The 19,942-nt window shown below is 42.4% G+C and overlaps 1 protein-coding gene across 3 annotated transcripts in view; it reads left to right on the forward strand.

Moving 5' to 3' along the window:
- The window catches only part of LOC123850220 (contactin-associated protein-like 3), a 177,395-nt gene that overhangs the window by 109,898 nt on the left and 47,555 nt on the right, over nucleotides 1-19,942 (forward strand). For all 3 annotated transcript variants that reach the window (XM_064580022.1, XM_064580024.1, XM_064580023.1), the window contains exons 10-12: nucleotides 1,133-1,304; nucleotides 9,544-9,650; nucleotides 13,619-13,738. In XM_064580022.1, coding sequence (XP_064436092.1) covers nucleotides 1,133-1,304; nucleotides 9,544-9,650; nucleotides 13,619-13,738 — 399 coding nt within the window. The remainder of the gene's footprint in view (nucleotides 1-1,132; nucleotides 1,305-9,543; nucleotides 9,651-13,618; nucleotides 13,739-19,942) is intronic.

The raw sequence follows: 19,942 nt of genomic DNA on the forward strand, positions 1-19,942 counted from the left end.
TTAATGGTAAAAGATAACCTGAGGTGTATTAAAATTTTTAAGGGTATATTTGAGCAAACATTGATTCAAATCACACAACACCCAAGTAGAAGTGGTTAGGGGTGCTCCGTGGACAGGAGCCAGGGGAAGGACTTATATAGAGAAGGTGTGGAAACAAAGAGAGGAAATTATTGATTGGCTATAGCTTAAAGCCTGGTTGGCTGTCTGAGGTTGGCTGTCCTTAGGTTCTGATTTCAGAACCTTGAGGCATTTACAGGCTCAGATTCTGGTTTGCTCTCCTAGGCCATTAAAGCTTTTGGTGGGTCACCTCGGTCTGATGGCTTCTTTCCTTAATTAATTTAACAGTAATTTACAGCAAGCCAATTAGTTAATGCAGCAGAACTTGTAAAAATTTAACTCTTATTATTGAGAACAATCAAAGCCCATTTCTTTTTGCATGGAATAGTCCATATGCTAATTTTCCTCCATTATTTTCATTGCCATATCATTGAGATACTTGTTAATTTTGTGTGCGTGTTAATGTTAAAAGGTATTTGACTAAAATGCCTCATTCAGAAACAACTGGAAATGTAAGTATAAATTCTTCTTAGATGTCTTTGACCATTTTTAATCAAACTATGCTCGTGCATGCACACACACGCAGACAAGAGTAGAAATTTCACATACATAATTATTTCTCAAGCATTTTAAATTTCGCAAGTCCTATTAGGCCTGTGATTTTTTTTTTCTGATTCTGTTGTCTCATAGCCTTTAGTTCATATAGTTTAATATCATGCTAAAAGGAGTGATTTATTCTGGGCGCTTTCAAAAGAGAAATCAAATTCTGCTTAAATTAAATGGGCCTTGACTCTACTGATAGGATTTTACATCCTCCCTTTGGCTCATCTGTCCATAAGCCCGGCTGTAGTTGTTATTTCTGTGCTTTACCAAAACCAGTAACGTCTGTTCTCAGCCGTCCACCGCCGCCCCGCCCCCCATGAGGAGCATGAGCCTTGCAACGCGTGTAGGAAGCCTAATAATCCTCAGGGGTCTGCAAACAGCAGGAGGCAGCAAACTTGCATGTACAAAATCCGTGCACTATTTTGCTCCCGACTGTTGACTTTCTCCTTTGTGTGTCTCCATGTTCATTCAGGCTGTCCCAACAGCAGCTCTGGCCCTGGATGTGGAGGTCCCCTGGCCGGGTTTCAGGGCTGCCTGAGGCTCATCTCCATTGGCGACAAGGCGGTGGACCCCATCACAGTACAGCAGGGGGCGCTGGGGAGTTTCCGTGACCTCCAGATAGACACCTGCAGCCTCACGGACAGGTAAAGCCATCCCGTGTCATTTTAGCATTCTTGATTTCAATTTTTTGATAGTAGGTTAAAAACAAATGAACCGCTGAGAGAGAGCACCTCCTTCTAGCCCCTTCTTTCTTCAAGATATCCAATCCATATGGAAAAGTTATAATTAATTGAAAACAAGAAAATGACAATCTTTAATTTTAAACAATTGCTCCTTTCAATTGATATTTTCTTAGAAGACTCACTGTCATGAATTTTCCTTGTGTATGTCCCCAAGCTACTTAGTTTTTACAGGATCCTATTCGTGGTGCTGTAATTATTGATGGGTGTAAATACTATGAGTATAAATACTTTTAAAAACTCTTCTACTGCACAAAACAGGTTAGAATGTTCTAAAGAGATGAGGAATCATCTCAAGGACCAGTAAGTTAAAAGATACATGTGGTCATCGGGATGTACCCTATGCTCCCTTATCTACGTGGAGAATGAAAAGTAACTCTTCCTCCTGGAAAGGCTGAGCCTTTGGGGATTTCTAGTCATGTAAACACAACGAAGAATGGAAGGAACCCAGTTACCATATACTGAGCACTGTACCAGTTCAGTGAAGGAGGTAATGGGCGAACAAAAGACACAGACTTCCAGTTATGAAATAAGTAAGTCATGGGGATGTAAGGCACAGCGTAACGACTTTAGTTAATACTGTTCTGCGTATCTGAAAGTTGCTAAGAGAGTAGATCTTGAAAGTCCTCATCACAAGAAAAAAAAAATTTTGTGACTATGTGTGGTGCTGGATGTTAGCTAGACTTACTGTGGTGATCATATCACAAAATATACAGCTATGGAATCATTCTCTTGTACACCTGAAACTAATATAATGTTATAAGTCAATTATACCTCAATAAAAAAAGAGAGAAGCTTTGAAACACTAGCATGTTAAAATCCTTAAGCATTGCAACTTTATTCAAATTGTCTTGTTTGTCATGCTATCTGACTTTCAGTTTTTCTGGCTAAAAGGGATGGCTTAGCTTTAACACATTAAATTTCTTTCTGTGCCTGCTATGTTTGACCTTCCTGAAGTAGGACTGCCTTATATTCCTGTTGAATAAACGAACACACTCCAGACATCCCCCCACGTCCGTGCGTGGCCACCCTCTTCAGAGTTCATGCTTTGCAAAGTGCTTTGTGCAGTAAATCTATTCCCAGTTTAACACTAACTGGAATTCCATGTTGTGTCCAATAAACTACAAGTTGCATTGCAATTTGGCAGTGTGTTAGAAAACCATAAATTCCAGTACTTAAAATATTAACTCATAAGAGCTTGAGATTTCTTTAATGCAGATGTTCATGTGTATAGTTTACATTCTATTCATTTGTAGGGGAGAAAAGAGATTCAAAGAATTAGGCAAAAACTCTGAATCCTAATTTTCAGATTTTGAAATGTATGCTGGCATAGAAACTGGCTTCATCTGTAAGTTATAACTTCAGCCAGCTCTGAAATCCTGAATCTTGGTATTGGGAGGGGGGTCAAAAATATTTGCTTGGAGGTAGGGTATAGCCCTCATGCATGGGAATGGCCATCAGTGGCTCAGGAGAGTCAGGGGTCAGGGGTCAGGGGTCAGGGGCCAGGTTGTCAATTCAGTGGTGAAGCTCACAGGAAGTTACTTAAGTGCCCAGGGAATTTCCTCACAAAATATGATGTAATCACAATATTTCTCTTACATAAGAAATGCATGTTGCCCCTTTGTGCATAAAGGTCTTTTAGCCAAAAACAAAACAAAACAAAACAAAATGAAAAACCAACAACAAAGTATGCCTATGTGTGTGGGTATATATATATGATATATTTATATATATATCACCAAAATAGAAAGGTTTTCCATATCACACCTAAAAATGATTTTTAGAAATATGTACCAACAATGGATGGAGACCTCTGGGATCCAGGGTATTAGTTACCTTCTCCGCTCAAAGCAGAAATTGAGGTTCATGGCAATGCTGTAAGTGGGTATGAAAAGAGCTATCGGCACTTTGGCTGATATAGTCAATAATTGGAATTTTTTATAGTTTTTATGGCTTAACATCTGAAAACATGTCCTTATTCTCCACTACTAGAAATGTTCATTCTTCCTTAGTGCTTCAGGCCATACCTACCACCTCCATGTTCAATGCACCACGAAATAGATTCAGGTAAAAAATACGACAAAGCAGCCATCCATGGCCAGGCTCTTGCTGGGTGCTCTGTGCTGAGCCCAGCCATCTACCAGCCTGTCCAGAGCAAGTCATGGTGTGCTCAGGTGAAGCTGAGATTTATTATTAAAATGCAGGTGATTTTGTAACTCTTATCCATCAGGCATAGGAGTTAATAATTCATGATGCATAATAACATTCCTGGCCCAGTGGCACAGCAGGTTATGAAAAGATGTTTGAAATCTGCTGGGGATATAGGAGACCTTCCTGAGCCACACAAAGACTCATGTACATGGTGCTCTGTCCTCCCGAGGCTCCCATGACACGGGGACAGTGGTGGGTTCTTGGGGACAAGGCTTCAAGGACGAGGTTCCTGTGAGGAGGGACCGTGTCTTACACCAGTTGTGTTTTGGACATTAGGATTTCATGTCATATAATTCAGGTTACACGGTCCTTTCCAGGTTTCTTTCAAGATCACAGGAATGCCATCTTGAATACCTCTAGGCATGGACTATACCGATGGGGCCACTTTTCCCACTTCCGTGGACTTTGGCCAGCGTTAATCTTCTGGATGCTAAAGGCAACATCATGCACTATACGTGTTGGTTTTTAGAGATTAGTAGACCAAAGCGAAGTGGAAGTTGTGGGGTGTTGTGGAAACATGTGGGAGGGGTACCTAATTTGTGCTGGGATGAGGCAGGCTGTCAGAGAGGAGGGAGAGACACCTACACTGGGGTGGAAGGTGGATCCATCAGTCAAGTGAGAGAGGCTGGACATCCAGTGAAGGTACAGCCATGTGCCCAAGCCAAAGTGCAGCCATGAGTCTGCCTGTTTGAGCATGGCTACTGTAGAAATTGGGAGTCTGAGGGCAAGGAGCAGGGGCTGGCGAGAGATGAGGCTGCCTGGCTGGGCAGGGGCTACACCACAGAGGCCTAGTGGCCAACTCAAAATCTGGACATTGATCTAAGGTTCCCTGGGAAATCACTGAGGGCTTTGTGCTAGGAAGCCACTTGCACAGTTAAGCAATACTGCCCACAGGGGAAGATGATTTGGGTGTGGGCCGCAGAGAGAGGGTGTGTGACCAGGAGGCCAGGTAAGGGGCTGCCTACCCATGTGAGAAAGGATGATTGACTGAAGTAGGGAAGAGAAAAACATAGATGATGTACACGGTGTTTGGTGGATAGAATCACAAGCTGAAGAGCTGCGTGGCTATGGAGGGGTGGAGAGGGACCTGTCAGGATGACCCTCAGGTTCTGGCTTGGACAGCTGGATGAAGGGTGGTATCACACTCAGTGGAATAGTGATGGAGGAGAAGCATGATTTTGGGAGGCACAGAGTCAAGAGGTTTAGTTATTAAATCTTAAGATATTTTGAGAATCATAGAAGTACAAAATCCTAAAGTTGAGAAGAATCTTAAAGGTGACATCTATTGAAGTCTCCATCTCAAAGCAGGGATCTCTTTCTCACTGTAGAGAAGAGGATCCTGCTTCTGTTCCATCTTTCAGGAACGAGACCCTTGCCCATTCACCAAATGCGTCACCAGTGTCCTCTGTCCCACCCAGATTTCCACCATGAATCTTCATCTTTCCTGCTCTAAGTCTAGGCACGCTTTACCCCCATATTCTGACAAGTACCCAGTGAATTTCCTGAATTGTCTCGCCTCTAGGCTAAAGTCTGTTCTCTTTGCAATTTTTTAGACGCCAGGGTGTTAAGCACTATTTCAATCCTGATTGGCCTCCTCTGCACCAACTCTGGCCAGCATCTGCCCTAAATCTGGAAGGGACCTGGTCCATGCACGGTGTGTAGGGTTCATAACCTCCCTTCCCAAAGAAACTGGTACAGACTAAGCTCACCTCATCTGCTTGTAAGCATAGCCAGCATGCTGGACTTGTGGTTCCCACCAACCCCAGGTCTTTGGCAGTGGAGCAGTGTTCAAGTCAGGTTAAGATACGCGCTGGTGTGGGAGTGTGCTGCCATTTTAGTTTTCTTACTACAGCTAGTACCTCTCTCTGGTCTTCCTTGTGCATGCCGAGTCCTGCCAGGAAAGCAGGAGGTTTGGGGTAAGAAAGCCGACCTCAGGTGTGTAGTCAAGGAAACTGTCCTAAATAGGCCAAGGACATGGGACAACAGTCACTAAGGGAAGGGCCTGGATGCAGACTGACGTGCCCTCTAATCCTTGGAGGTGAAGAGACATCCTTCTGTTTTCCCAAGAAGCGCACCTTCTAGTTCTTGGCACAGAATCAGGTGTCTTCCACTCAAATGCCAGAAGACCTAGCAGGAGAGTGTTTATGTGTGTCCTTTGAAAGAAATTGGGCTCATTTCCAGCATCTTTCTCCCAAACAGCAAAGGAGTGCTGTGTATAGAGTAGAAGTAACCCAAAGTTACCCATTCCTTTGACTCCTTGAGAGAAATAGGCATTGAGCTCCAGAGGATAATAAGTAATTACATAGCTCCTGTAATTGCATGAGGCTTTTGAGGGACTATATTTAGAACTTTAACTATATAGCAAGAGAGGCAGTGTGGCTTGTGGGGACCCAGGTAATCTTCCTTTAAATTCATGTGGGTCATCTTTTCTACATCATTGACAAAGCTGTGATGAATAATATTCCTTTGTAAGGATATAACCAATTTGTTTTATCCATTCCTCATTTGATGGACATTTAGGTTATTTCTACTTTTTGACTCTTATGAATAATGCTGATATGAATATTAATGTACAGGTTTTTGTGCGGACTTGTGTTTTCAGTTCTCTTGGGCATATACCTAGGAGCGGAATTGCGGGGTCAGTGGTGACTCTGTGTTTCACTGTCTGAGGAATTTCCAGATTGATTTCCAAAGTACCGTTTTACATTCTCAAACAGTGATGTAGAAGGGCCCAAATCCTCCTCATCCCTGCCAACAGCTGTTATTATCTTTTGATTATAGCCACCCTAGTGGGTGTGAAGTGGCATCTTGTTGTGGGCTTGATTTTCATTTTCCTAATGACTAATGATGTCTGGCATGTTTTCATATGTGTGTTTTCCATCTTGTTATCTTCTTTTGGAAGGCATCTGTTCAGATCTTTTGACTCTTTTGACCTAGTTTTTAATTGGTTGTTCATTGCCCTTACTGTTAATTTTAAGAGTTTTACCTATATTTTAGATATCCATCCTGTGTCAAATATGTTTTGCAAAGACTATCTCCTAGTCTGTGGTTTCTTTCTCATTCCCTTAAGTTTTAAATTTTATGAAGTCCAAATCATCTATTTTTTCTTTCCTAGACCATATCTGAAAAGTCATCACCACACCCAAGGTCAGCTAGATTTTCTCCTGCATTATCTTCTGGGAGTTTAACAGTTTGGTATTTTACATTTAGGTCTATGATCTAACTTGAGTTAACTTCTTAAATTTTTTAAATTTTTAATTGAAATACAGTTGATGTATTATATTAGTTTTGTTTGTTTGTTTGTTTTTTATTATGTTATGTTAATCACCATACATTACATCATTAGTTTTTGATGTAGTGTTCCATGATTCATTGTTTGTGTATAACACCCTGTGCTCCATGCAGAACGTGCCCTCTTTAATACCCATCACCAGGCTAACCCATTCCCCCACCCCCCTCCCCTCCAGAACCCTCAGTTTGTTTTTCAGAGTCCATCGTCTCTCATGGTTCGTCTACCCCTCCGATTTCCCCCCCCTTCATTTTTCCCTTCCTGCTATCTTCTTCTTCTTCTTTTTTTTTTAACATAGAATGTATTATTTGTTTCAGAGGTACAGGTCTGTGATTCAACAGTCTTGTATTGTATTAGTTTTAGGTGTACAACGTGATTGAGCCATTACATGCATTATGAAACAGTCACCCTGAAAAGTGTAGTTACCATGTGTCACCATACAAAGTTATTACAATATTATTGACTATATTCTTTATGCTGTATTTTCCATCCCTGTCATTTATTTTATAACTGGAAGTTTGTATCTCTTAAGCCCTTTCACATATTTTGCCCTTCTCCCCTCCCCCATCATCTGTCAACAACTAGTTTGCTCTCATATTTATGAGTCTGTATCTTTTTTCATTGTCTTTTGTTTGCTCATTTGTTTGTTTAGTTTGTTTTTTTTTTTAGATTCGAAATACAAGTGAAATAATATGGTATTTGTCTTTCTCCATCTGACTTATTTCACTTAGCATAATACCTTCTAGGTCCTTCCATGTTGTATCAAATAGCAAGATTTCATTTTTTTATGGCTGAGTAATATACCATTGTGCATATATGTCACATTTTCCTTATCCATTCATCTATTGATGAATACTTAGGTTGCTTCCATGTATTGACTATTGTAAATAATGCTTGCAATAAACATAGGGGTGCATATACCCTTTTGAATTCATGTTTTTGTTTTCCTTGGATAAATACCCAGAAGTGAAATTACTGGATCATACGTTATTTCTATTTTTACTTTTTGGGAAGCTTCCATACTATTTCCGTAGTTGATACACCAATTTACATTCCCACCAACATTGCACAAGGGTTCCCTTTTCACCACATTCTCCCTAACACTTGTTACTTCTTGTCTTTTTGATTCTAGCCATTCTGAGTGGAGTGAGATAATATCTCATTGTAGTTTTGATCTGCATTTCCCTGATGCTGAGTGATGAGCATCTTTTCATGTGTCTGTTGGCCATCTGGATGTCTTCTTGGGCAAACGTCTGTTCAGATTCAGTGCTCATTTTTTAATTTATTTGTTTTTGTAATGTTGAGTTGTATCAATTCTTTATATATCTTATCAGATATATCATTGGCAAATATCCTCTCCCATTCAAAAGGTTGCCTTTTTGTTTTGTTGAAGGTTTCCTTCACTGTGAAAAAGTTTTTTAGTTTGATATAGTCCCAGGTGTTTATTTTTGCTTTTGTTTCCCTTGCCTGAGAAGACATATCTAGGAAAAATATTGCTAAGGTTGATGTGCAAGGGTTTGCTGCCTTTGTTTCCTTCTAGGAGTTTTATGGTTTTAGGTCTCAAATTTAGGTGTTTAATCCATTTTGAGTTTATTTTTGTGTATGGTATAAGAAAGTGGTCCAGTTTCATTTTTTGCACGTACTTGTCCAGTTTTCCCAACATTTATTGAGGAGGCTGTCTTTTCACCATTGTATGTTTTTGCCTCCTTTGCCATAGATTAATTGATCATATGATTGTGGGTTTATTTCTGTACTATCGTTTCTATTCCATTGATCTCTGTGTCTGTTTTTGTGCCAGTACCATACTGTTTTGGTTACTATAGCTTTGTAGTATAGTTTGAAATCTAGACTTATACCTCCAGCTTTGTTCTTCTTTCTCAAGATTTTTTTGACTATTCAGGGTCTTTTGTGGTTCCGTACAAATTTTAGGATGTTTTTGTTCTAGTTCTGTGAAAAGTACTACTGGCATTTTGATAGGGACTGCATCCAACAGGTAGATTGCTTTGGGTAGGATGGACATTGTAACAATACTAATTCTTCCAATCCATGAGCGTAGCATGTCTTCCTATTGGTTTGTGTCATCTCTGGTTTCTCTCATCAATATATTACCGTTTTCTGGGTATAGGTCTTTCACTTCCCAAACACTCTTCTAGCCTCTGATGTATCAGTTTGCTAATGCCCCATTTGTCAGAGCAGGTCCCATGCCCAACCCAGGCTGAAGTAGGCTATGCCTCTCAGTGGAAGGATCTGCAGGTCCCACTGCAAGGACATGGAGGCAGGGAGGGGAACAGGTGTGGCTGGCCGCCTGTGGCCATTGCTAGCACTTCGTCTCTCTGATCATGGATGAAACCAATCTTGCCTTATTTGTGAAAAAGCAAACACATTTTTTGATATAATGCAATGTGTAGAAAATTTATCTGCTGCCAATACAGGACAGTTGGTAGCATCTGGTGGGCTTCTTAGTCTGTGGTGGGTATTGCATTAGGAAACCTTCTTGACAGACCCAGCGGGTTTTGTTCATGGTCTCATTTTTCTCCTGAAAGCACTGTCAGTACCATGTTTCAGTGTAGCAGGTTAGCGCTAAGATACACATTTTCTCCTGACCGAATGTGGGAAATAGCAGGTGTATCTGTTTTCTTGTAGGTGTTTGCCCAGCTACTGTGAACACGGGGGCGAATGTTCCCAGTCCTGGGACACCTTCTCCTGTGACTGTGCGCACACTGGCTACACAGGCGCGACCTGCCATTCCCGTAAGCCTCACGCCTCACTGTTCGGATTTCCGTGCAGTTCTATTTTCCCTTTCTGATTTGGTGCCTATGTGTCTGTATCTGTGCAGCTGTGTGCTAGAAAGCAACAACAAGAACCAGTAGGTATTTTAGAGACTAATTTTTGTCTGGTTTGTTTATTTATTTATTTTAGAGGTGGGGAGGGGCCGGGGGAGAGGGAGGGAGAGAATCCCAGCCCAGTGTGGAGCCCAACATGGGGCTCGATCTCACGACCCTGAGATCATGACCTGAGCCAAAATCAGGAGTCCGACGCTTAACCAACTGAACCACAAGGTGCCCTTGTCTGGTTTATTTTTAATCAATTTTATTTCCTAGTGATGTTAAGGCAGCTTGCAGAAATCCATAGTACCAAATAGGATGAAAAAAAAAAATAGCAGGCAAAGGAAAATAAGTATAGGAAGATAAAATATAACAAAAAGTGAAAAAACAAACAACACCCCCCCCAAAATACAAAAAGCAATCTAGATGACATGATGGTGTTACTTGTTCTGTTCCTTGAGTTGGACCCAACTTTGGTTCTCAAGTCCTGTCTGCCAAAGTAAAGAGGACAAATTACTGATTGTCAGTGTTTATAAAATCAAACGAGGAGAGTCTCCAGAGGAGCACAAGTAAATGCTCAGGTCCCTGGCAATCTTGATGCTCTTTGATGCTGGTGGTGGTTAACACACTGGGAACTTGCCCCGTGCCTGTGGGATCCTAGTTCCCTCTAGTTCTGCATGTTTCAACTCCTTTAATCAAACCTGCCCTAGAAGGTAAGTGCTTTATTTTCCACACTGTACGCTTGAGGAAAGAGAGGGGTCAGCTCCTTCGACTGTGGTGACACAGCTGCCAGCCAGAGCTCTCGACCCCCTCTCCATCCCATTTCTTCCACCTTGAACACAAGTCTCTTTCCTGAAGAATTACTTTCTCAATTTCACAGCTAGCCAAACTTTATTGACCCCTAATTCATTACCTACTAGAAGTTTATGACAGAGCCCCGAGATCCTCATTGTTTTCTAATCATTGGCTTTTGTTGTTTATGTTTTTACTCTACTTTTTCCTTTTTTGTGTATCACTGCCGACATTTCTTTTTTAAAAAGTTTATTTATTTTTATTCCAATTCAATTGATTAACATATACTGTATTATTAGTCTCAGAGGTAGAAGTTAGTGAATCGTCAGTCTCATGTAACACCCAGTGCTCGTTACATCATGTGCCCTCCCCAGTGTCCATCACCCAGTTACCCCATCCCCCAACCCCTTCCCCTCCAGCAACCCTCAGTTTGTTTCCTATGATCAAGAGTCTCTAAAGGTTTGTCTCCCTCTCTGATTTTGTCTTGTTTAATTTTTCCCTCCCTTGCCCTATGCTCCTGTTTTGTTTCTTAAATTCCAATTTTGAGTGAAATCATATGATAGTTGTCTTTCTCTGATTGACTTATTTCACTTGACAAATACCCTCTAGTTCCATCCACGTTGTTGCAAATAGCAAGATGTCATTCTTTTTGATGGCTGAGTAATATTCCATTGTGTATATATACCACATCTTCTTTATCCATTCATCTGTTGATGGACAACTGGGCTCTTTCCATAGTTTGGCTATTGTGGACATTGCTGCTATAAACATTGGGGTGCAGGTGCCCCTTTGGATCACTACATTTGTATCTTTGGGATAAATACTTAGTAGTGCAATTGCTGGGTCATAGGGTAGCTCTATTTTCAACTTTTTGAGGAAACCTCCATACTGTTTTCCAGAGTGACTGCCGACATTTCTGAGTCCCTTCTTTTGTAGCACGTCTCCTCTCTCTGGGTCTTTAGAGAGATAGCATGACATGAAAATTCACTGAGCAAAGAACGGATTGTCATGTATCCAACCTTATGTGAACTGAACCCCAGGGAAGCAGGCATCAGTGTTGGGATGAGAAGACCTGGTCCCCAGCTCAGGGGGTTCCACAAAGGAGCCAGGAGTTTCTTTCAGGCGAAGGGAGGTGACTCACCCCCCCCCTAAAAATCCCATACGTTCACCCAGAGCAATTCTACCCGCATCTCTATTTACTATTATGGTGCCAGGTAAGAACTTGCCAAGATAACTCTATTTGGAAGTAGCTGGACTTCTGGGAAGTCTGAGGCTGAGTGACTGGTCTAGAGTTGCAGCTAGGACTGGGGGTGGCCTCCTACTTACAGTGTCTCCTCATCATATCTAACAAGTTGTCTTACACAGAGCAGATACCTACTGAATATTAATGACTAAGGAATGATTGCTAAAGTGTTATCATTAACTCTGATTTAAACATCATTCCAAACAACTCTGATTTAAAAATTCACAGGTGTTATATAAAGGGTCTTTCACTTATGGCCTTAATAATTTGATTTGGTCTAATAACTGAATGGACTTCACTGTGATTCTTTAACTGTATACCAAAATGAAGGTGAGATATTTCCAAATCCACAGTAAGGGATCAGAGACCTTTAGTTTTTGGTGTAAGTGCCCAGTGAGTGAGTCTGCATTCACATGTAGAGCAAGTGTCTTCCTAGGGTTTCCTCTTCTACCCTTGGTCCCCAGGTAGGTCCAGCCCCAACCCAAACGTAACCACTGTTATCACTTTGTGTCTGTCCCTCTGGACACTCCTCTAGGTGGTTACGAGCATATTTATGTATTTGTAGAAATATAAGCATGAGTGGACAAAATACCAGCATGTCTGGGAAAGCGATCCATATTGTCTCTGTGGCCATCAGAGTAGATGGTGCTAGGTGTGCTATTGATGGGGGCCAATCTAATTTGACACACTTGACACTTGGCCATATTTTATAAAAGAATGTTGTATTTTGCAAAATCCCTGGGCAAGTGAACATTACTTTGATCTTCTTCTTCTGTGAGAAGGGAGAAAAATCCCTCTGCCCTGCCCCACCCCCTCTCCAGGATTTTCTTCATTCTTCAAAATAGGCAGAGTTTTAAAGGGCAGACAATCCATAGAGTATAGAATGGCATCAGTTCTCCGCCCACGCTCTGCCCCCTCTGTCCCTACTAGGATCACTCTGCTCTGTGACTCTTGCCTGGCCACTTGCTGGGACTATGTTCATGGATGCCAGGTCTCATCCTTAGGGTGCTGAGGGATCCAGTCTGCACTGTGCCAGAACCATTACTGTACTTCTTTCCTGGCTGCCATTAGCTACTTTTCAGGTTTTCAAAGGGTCTTTCCTGTCAAGGAAATGAGTGATGCACATGGAAGGTATTACTCAGTTGATTAGTCATTTAAACTTATTCTGAACATTAATTAAGTCCATCATCTGCAGATGTTAATCACTTGCCTTGTGGTAGCAAAACATTTATTGCACGTATAAAAAAATTCAACTAAAAATCAGGATACGTTGAAATTACCAAGAGACATTTCATGTATATATATTTTTTTGACTTTCAATTTGCTTGAATAATCATTTGCAAAGCATTTAAGGAAATTTCTTTTAAAACACACCTTATAAGTGGAACGAAGAAGAGTTGCCGATTTATAAAACTCATCTGGTAAACAATGCATTGCACCTGTAGATTGTTCGAAGTAAACAGAGGGTATAATTACTGAATAATTTAATACATCGACATGGTTGTTAGATAATAACAGATCACTTAGGGAGATGAAGCCAGTTCACTTCAGATGCTTAGATATTATGAGGCAGAATAGAAGTAGATAGCGTGAGTCCAGTTACCATGGTTTTGGGAAGAATCTTTTTTCTAGAGCAGGCAGGGTTCAGATCCACACGGTGATACCTCTTAAAATCTTTCACTCCAAGCTTCAGAGTCTTCATGCTGCCTGATTGACACAGGGGACCGACCACTCCCCTAGAGAAAATGTGCCCGAGAGCAAGGCAGAATGAGTATCACTGGGGAAAGTATCCCATCACTAACGACAGGGAGGAATCTTCCCCATTGCAGCCCCTGTCTGAGATCTCTGTCCTTTGCAGCTTTGTATGAGCAGTCCTGTGAAGCCCACAAGCACAGAGGAGACTCCTCAGGGCTCTACTATATCGATTCAGACGGAAGTGGCCCGCTTGGACCTGCTCTCGTATATTGCAACATGACAGGTACGCTAATAAGCTTTATCGTGCCAGTTAAGCTTGTGTAATTGGTTGCTGTGTGCAAAACCACGAGGTTTTACTTCGTAGAGCAACGTGTTCCTGTGCAACTATATATAAGCAATATTTCATTTTCCCTAGAAACCCAATTATAGGTGGTGGATGGATACAGGTGTGTCGTAAACAAGTTCTGCAGAGGACCAATGCATCCACTGTACTGAATGACAGCTGGCCATGGAATTGATGCAAATTCTTTTTTTTTTTTTTTTGAAAGATTTTATTTATTTATTTGACAGAGACAGAGACAGCGAGAGCAGGAACACAAGCAGGGGGAGTGGGAGAGGGAGAAGCAGGCTTCCTGCTGAGCCGGGAGCCCGATGTAGGACTCGATCCCAGGACCCTGGGATCATGACCTGAGCTGAAGGCAGTCGCTTAACCAACTGAGCCACCCAGGCGCCCGAATTGATGCAAATTCTAACACCTCTTTTACACGTGTGTGTGTGTGTGTGTCGGCAGCCACATTTTCTCTTGCGCTCACATCACATTTCACCAACAGAAAGGAAACCACCCTCCTTTACAAAACTTCCCATGCTACTCTAGTGGTGTGGACCCAGCAGGCACTTTGACAACCGTAGAGTTTGTCCCTGCAAAGTCTGAGACACTGGTCAGGAAGGAGTCAGCTGTAAATGGTTCTCAGGTAACCGTGACTTAGCTATAATTTGCTTTCTCTGCTCTGGCTATTTGTCACCTGGAGGGGGTTGCAATTTCTAGGTGGAAGGAGTTATTTGTGGGGGAATTTATGATGGCGGTTTGTGACGAGCTGAAAGTTCTGGTGCAGTTTTTATACCTCCTATCACCTCATACATAAAATCTGAGCATTTTGGCAGTGGTGAATCAAATGGTTTGATCTGAATTGGATCAATTATGTCCTCCAGCCCCAAAACTATCCCCAGCTTTATACTGGATGCACATATAGTTGTTTGGGGCAAGCATTTTATCATCGATACTGACCAAAACATTGCAGTGTGATGATAAGAGATAAATATATTGACTTACCTTTACTGAAGGATGTGTGATCTATAAAGTATGTGAGGAAACGACCAAAGGGATCTTTCTAGATATTCTCAGCTCCAGTGGTTATAACAGGCCTTCAACTTATTCAATTTCTGTTTTGTTTTGCTGGCATTATCATGGCTCAAGTGAATGCCAAGAACAGAGAAAGCTAAATAAAAATGCTGGCATCCCCATAATACATTCTACTTTTATCAGTCACGTGCTTAATTATCATAGAAGTCTAGGACACATTAAAATTTTCATATATTTTGTCCTATAAGAAAAGTTCCTTATACATTGAAAAATTTCAAGATCCATAGAAAAGTGAAAATGATCCTAGCTGGCACATTGCAAAGATGAATAAGGTTTCAATGACTGAAGCTGTTTTCTTGATAATTAACTGTTGGCAGGGTTGGTAAGGCTGAGGTCACGTTTATTAAAAAAAAAAAAGACACTTGCTGCCAAAAGGAATAACAAACAGCTAATTGCCTGATTGTCTGCAGTGTATGGTGATAATAAAAGAAAAATATTTTAATCATCCCAAGTGGACACGTGGTCCAGGCTTCACCAGGAAGCTTCCGTTGTGCATATTTATAAAGCACCTTTGGAATGTACCACTGGTTCAAAGACATTTGTTTTAATAGTGATTTCATAACATCACTGATGTGTTTTGATGGCCTGTCACTGCTGCTACCTTTTCGGAGTGAACCCACTACCAGAAGGAAGAGTAGTTATCGTCAAAGTGCAAAGAGAAAGTAAGAACAGATGCTCAGCTTTTAATTTTGGTTAACATAGGAAACTATCTGATGATAGATAAGCCGAGTTTTTTTTTCTTTTTTTTCTTTTAATCCTCGAGGCAAGAAGGAGCCTCTAAATACAGGAAGGAAAAGGTAAAATCTTCCGGTTAACCCTCCTGGTCAACCCTCCTGGTCAATTTTATATACAAGATGAAGGCCTTGCAAACTGCCTCCTGAGGATGTGAATCATTTTCCTCCCCTGAGTGACTCGAAGAAATGCTCAAGTATAGGCACAAAACTGAAGAGGTGAAAAAAAAAAAGTGCCTAACAGCTTTGAACACCTCTGTCCGCGGTACCCACTCTGCGCGAGGCTCGGCGGTAACCGCGGCAGCGAACGGAGTAGCACATACCCCTCCCCCAGTGCGGTGCGCACGTCTGTGTGGGGAACCAGACAGCGTAGGGCAGCTAATGGAGCAGGTGGTCTGGTGCAGGGCGGCAGGTGCTGTGACGTGAATACAGCGGGGGCGGGGGGCACAGACCGTGGAAGGGGAGGTCACAATTTTAAATAGAGGGGTCAGGAAAGCACTCAGTTTGAAAGTTACGTTTGAGCCAACCACATAAAAGAAGCAGCTTTGAGAAAACCTGAGCAAGCCTTCAAGGGGAGGGAATGCGATCCAGGGAGCCTGGTGTGTTGGACAAACGCGGGTGGAGGGACCGGAGGGTGGCCCTCGAGTCACAAAGCTGGGAAGTGACAGGTCCAGGACTCACACAGCAGAGCAGTTTGGGCCTTTAACCACCACGCTGTGCCAAGAGGGAGCAAGGAGACCGGTTAGCGGGACCCTCCAGTAGTGGAGCCAAGATGGTGGTGGCACCGAGCAGGTGGGAGCGGAGAAGAGGAGGAGGTCGGAGTCCGAATCCGTGGACCGGATGTGGCTGGAGAAAGACAGGCATCTGGAAAGTCTTCCATGTTTGGATCCGAGCCCTGGAAGGAAGGTGCGGATACTATCAGCAGGGAAGACGCAGGTCTGAAAAGGAATACCAGGATTCCCGCCATGAATACCTGAAGTTTGGGTTGCCAGCTGTTCGTCTAGTTAGTGAGGACCTGTTGGTCATAAAGCCCGCTGGGTGGTTATAACATCCTTGGCAACACAAACTTTTAAAAATATATTTTGGAGAATGACTTTATACATTAATTGAACAGCCCAGCAGGCTCCCATTTGCTTTGTGGGGGCTGGTGGACACTGTGAGCATCCCACAGCAACGTGGGGCATCTCTGGGTCCCCACATCCTTGTCCACTGTCCACTGAAGGGCAGCTCTGCTCTCGGCAGGACGGAATCTGGGGCAGCATCCCAGGAGAAGCTGTGCTTCATGAAGCTTCCCAAGAAATTCTGATGTACACACAGATTTAGAAGCCACCGCCCCGGGGCTGAGGATCTTTGGTTTTACTGTGTACAGCCTGCTCTGTCTCCACCAAAATTAAAATGGAAAGAGAGCAAAGGGCATCACGGAATGGAGAAATAGAACTAACACAGATGTTAAAATTCTGGTGCCACTATTCATTTTTCTGTCCAGGCAGTTGTCCTGTTGTTCCAGTTTGTATAGGTGGCTGTGGGTGAAATTTAATGATCCACCACTGCATCCACAAAGGCAACAAGAATCGTTCACATACATTAAGATAATATTTAAGGCATTGATTGTGCAAATTAAACATCTTCCAAACTCTCTAATTTAATCTTGGAAAGTCTTAGAGTTTTAAAGCACGCATACACACGTGTGTGTATGTGTGTAGGAATTCATGAAAATTAGGGATAATAATTTAATGATTGACATTGCTATAGTTTTTATTATCAAATAATACTTAATGACTATGTATGTCTTCATATTACTTTGCAAATGACCAAGCATTAAGTACAGATCATTGTATCACAAGACCTTTGGGGTAATTAAGTTTTTTTAAAAAGTTTATAGCTGCCTTTCATAAAAGAAAACTCCTGAATTTAGTATGTTCTTATTCTATATGATGAGATAAATGTTATAAAGTTCCATGAATCAGGATTGAGTTGGAACATGGAACACACAGACACACACACATCCTGCTTTGTTAAAAATACTGCAGAGAGGATTTCCAATAATGAGGATTTCCAATAATGTTAAACACCAAGGGTGTTTAACACTGGGGGAGTGGGGCCGTCTGTGCCCACCTGAAACCCCTCACAGTTGTCCTTTGCTGTATTCATAGTTGTGCTCCAGATACTGGTTCCCAGACATGGCACCATGGGAACACTTGTCCCAGGGAGGAGATGGCATGCGGTCAGAGCAAAGATTCATGAACATCAGGTTCATATGAATCAACAGGGGGCTTGATGAACAAGCCGAGGACTCGGTCTGTTGCACACCTGCCCACTCCCCCCGTCAGATCCTGATTCATCGACTCAGCGTGTCAATAACCCAGCACTTCTTACTCATTGTTACCATGGACTCCGTCACAGTTATGCAAACCATGCCACTGTGTTTCTTAAACAGACTTCTTCCTGTGACAGAAAAATGTGACTGGCCTCCAGCCGGCATCGTGGTATAACAGAGGACACTCAGCCCAGTTGCTTTACATACAGCTCACGTTAATTAAAAAAAAAAATACTCTACGGAATGGGCACCAGTCAAGCCATCCTGCTATGCTTTTTATGTGTGTGTATTTGTATAGATTTTCTGTTTCTTTCACCTCTGTCTTCCTGCAGCAGTTCCTGTCTCAGCACAATCAAACACCTCCCTTTCCAGTCAGACATTCAATTCAGGCATTCATTCACTCATCCTCCACACTTGACCGCTGAGCCATGGAGCTCACCTGGAAGCCCGCAGGTGCCACATCAAATTAGAGTAAGAAGAAGGAACGAACTTCTCTCATAGACCTTCAGACCTTCAGACTAGGGAGGGAGACAGATGTAATTCAGCTAACTAAACATTTTATGAATATTATAAGTATGCATTTGCTATTTTAAATACAGGCATACCTCATTTTATTGCACTTTGCTTTACTGAACTTGGCAGATTTGCTTTTTTTTTCTTTTTTTTGAAACAAATTAAAGGTTTGTGTCTACCCTGGGTAGGACAAGTCTACCGGCACCATTTTCCAACAGCACCCGCTCACTTTGTGTCTCTGTGGCACATTTTGGTAATGCTCACAATATTTCTAACTTTTTTGTTACAATTATATTTGTTATGATGATCTGTGATCAGTGATCTTTGGTGTTACTATTGTAGTTGTTTTCAGGCACCATGAACTATGTGCTTCTAAGACCGCTAACTTCATTGGTAAATGTTGAACGTGTTCTGACCGCTATACCAACTGGCCATTTCCACATCTAGATCCCTCTCTGTCCTTGGGCTCCCTATCCCCAAGACACAACAGTATTGAAAGACCAATTAATAACCCTACGGTAGTCTCTAAGTGTTCAACTGAAAGGAGAAGCCGCACGCCTCTCACTTTCCATCAAAAGCTAGACATGATTAAAGCTTAGTGAGGAAGGCATGTGGAAAGCTAAGGCCTCTTGTGCCAGTTAGCCAAGTTGTGAATGCGAAGGAAAGGCTCCTGAAGGAAATTAAAAGGGCCACCCCAGTGAACACTTGAATGATAGGAAAGTGAAACAGCTTTATTGCGGATGTGGAGAACGTTTGGTGGATAAAAGGTCAAGCCAGCCATGACATTCCCTTCAGCCAAAGCCTAACCCAGAGCGAGGCCCTGGCTCTCTTCACTTCCATGAAGGTGGAGAGAGGGGAGGAAGCTGCAGAAGCAAAGTCTGAAGCTAGCAGAGATCGGTTCCTGAGGTTTAAGGAAGGAAGCCGTGTCCGGGGCGTAAAAGTGCAAGGCGAAGCAGGAGGTGCCGATGGAGGAGCTGCGGCAAGTGATCCAGAAGATGGAGCTGAGGTCATTACCGAAGGCGGCTCCACTGACGCACAGATTTTCAGTGTGGATGCAAGAGACTCCCACAGGAAGAAGATGCCATCTAGGACTTTCCTGGCTAGAGAGGAGAAGTCAGTGCCTGTCTTCCAAGCTTCCAAGGACAGGCTGATCGTCTTGTCGGGGCCAATGCAGTTGGTGACTTTTAACTTGTAGCAGGTGCTTCTTTATCATTTCTCAAATCCTCAGGCCCTTAGGAGTTATGGTAAATCTCTTCTGCCTGTGCTCTGTAAGTGGGACAGCAGAGCCTGGAGGGCAGCACATCTGTTTCCAGCACGGTTTACTGAATGTTTTAAGCCCACTGTTGAGACCCGCTAAGGAAGAAAAAAGAAAAGATTGCTTTCACACTATCATCACTTACTGACTATGCACCTGATCGTCGCACAAGAGTTCCGATGGAGTCGGACAATGAGATTTATGTTATTTTCATGTCTGCTAACACAACATCAATTCTGCAGCCCATGGAT

Source organism: Mirounga angustirostris, unplaced genomic scaffold (assembly GCF_029215605.1).
Source record: "Mirounga angustirostris isolate CCGP_5_RB_7025 unplaced genomic scaffold, mMirAng1.0.hap1 SCAF_15, whole genome shotgun sequence".
NCBI classification, from domain to species: Eukaryota; Metazoa; Chordata; class Mammalia; order Carnivora; family Phocidae; genus Mirounga; species Mirounga angustirostris.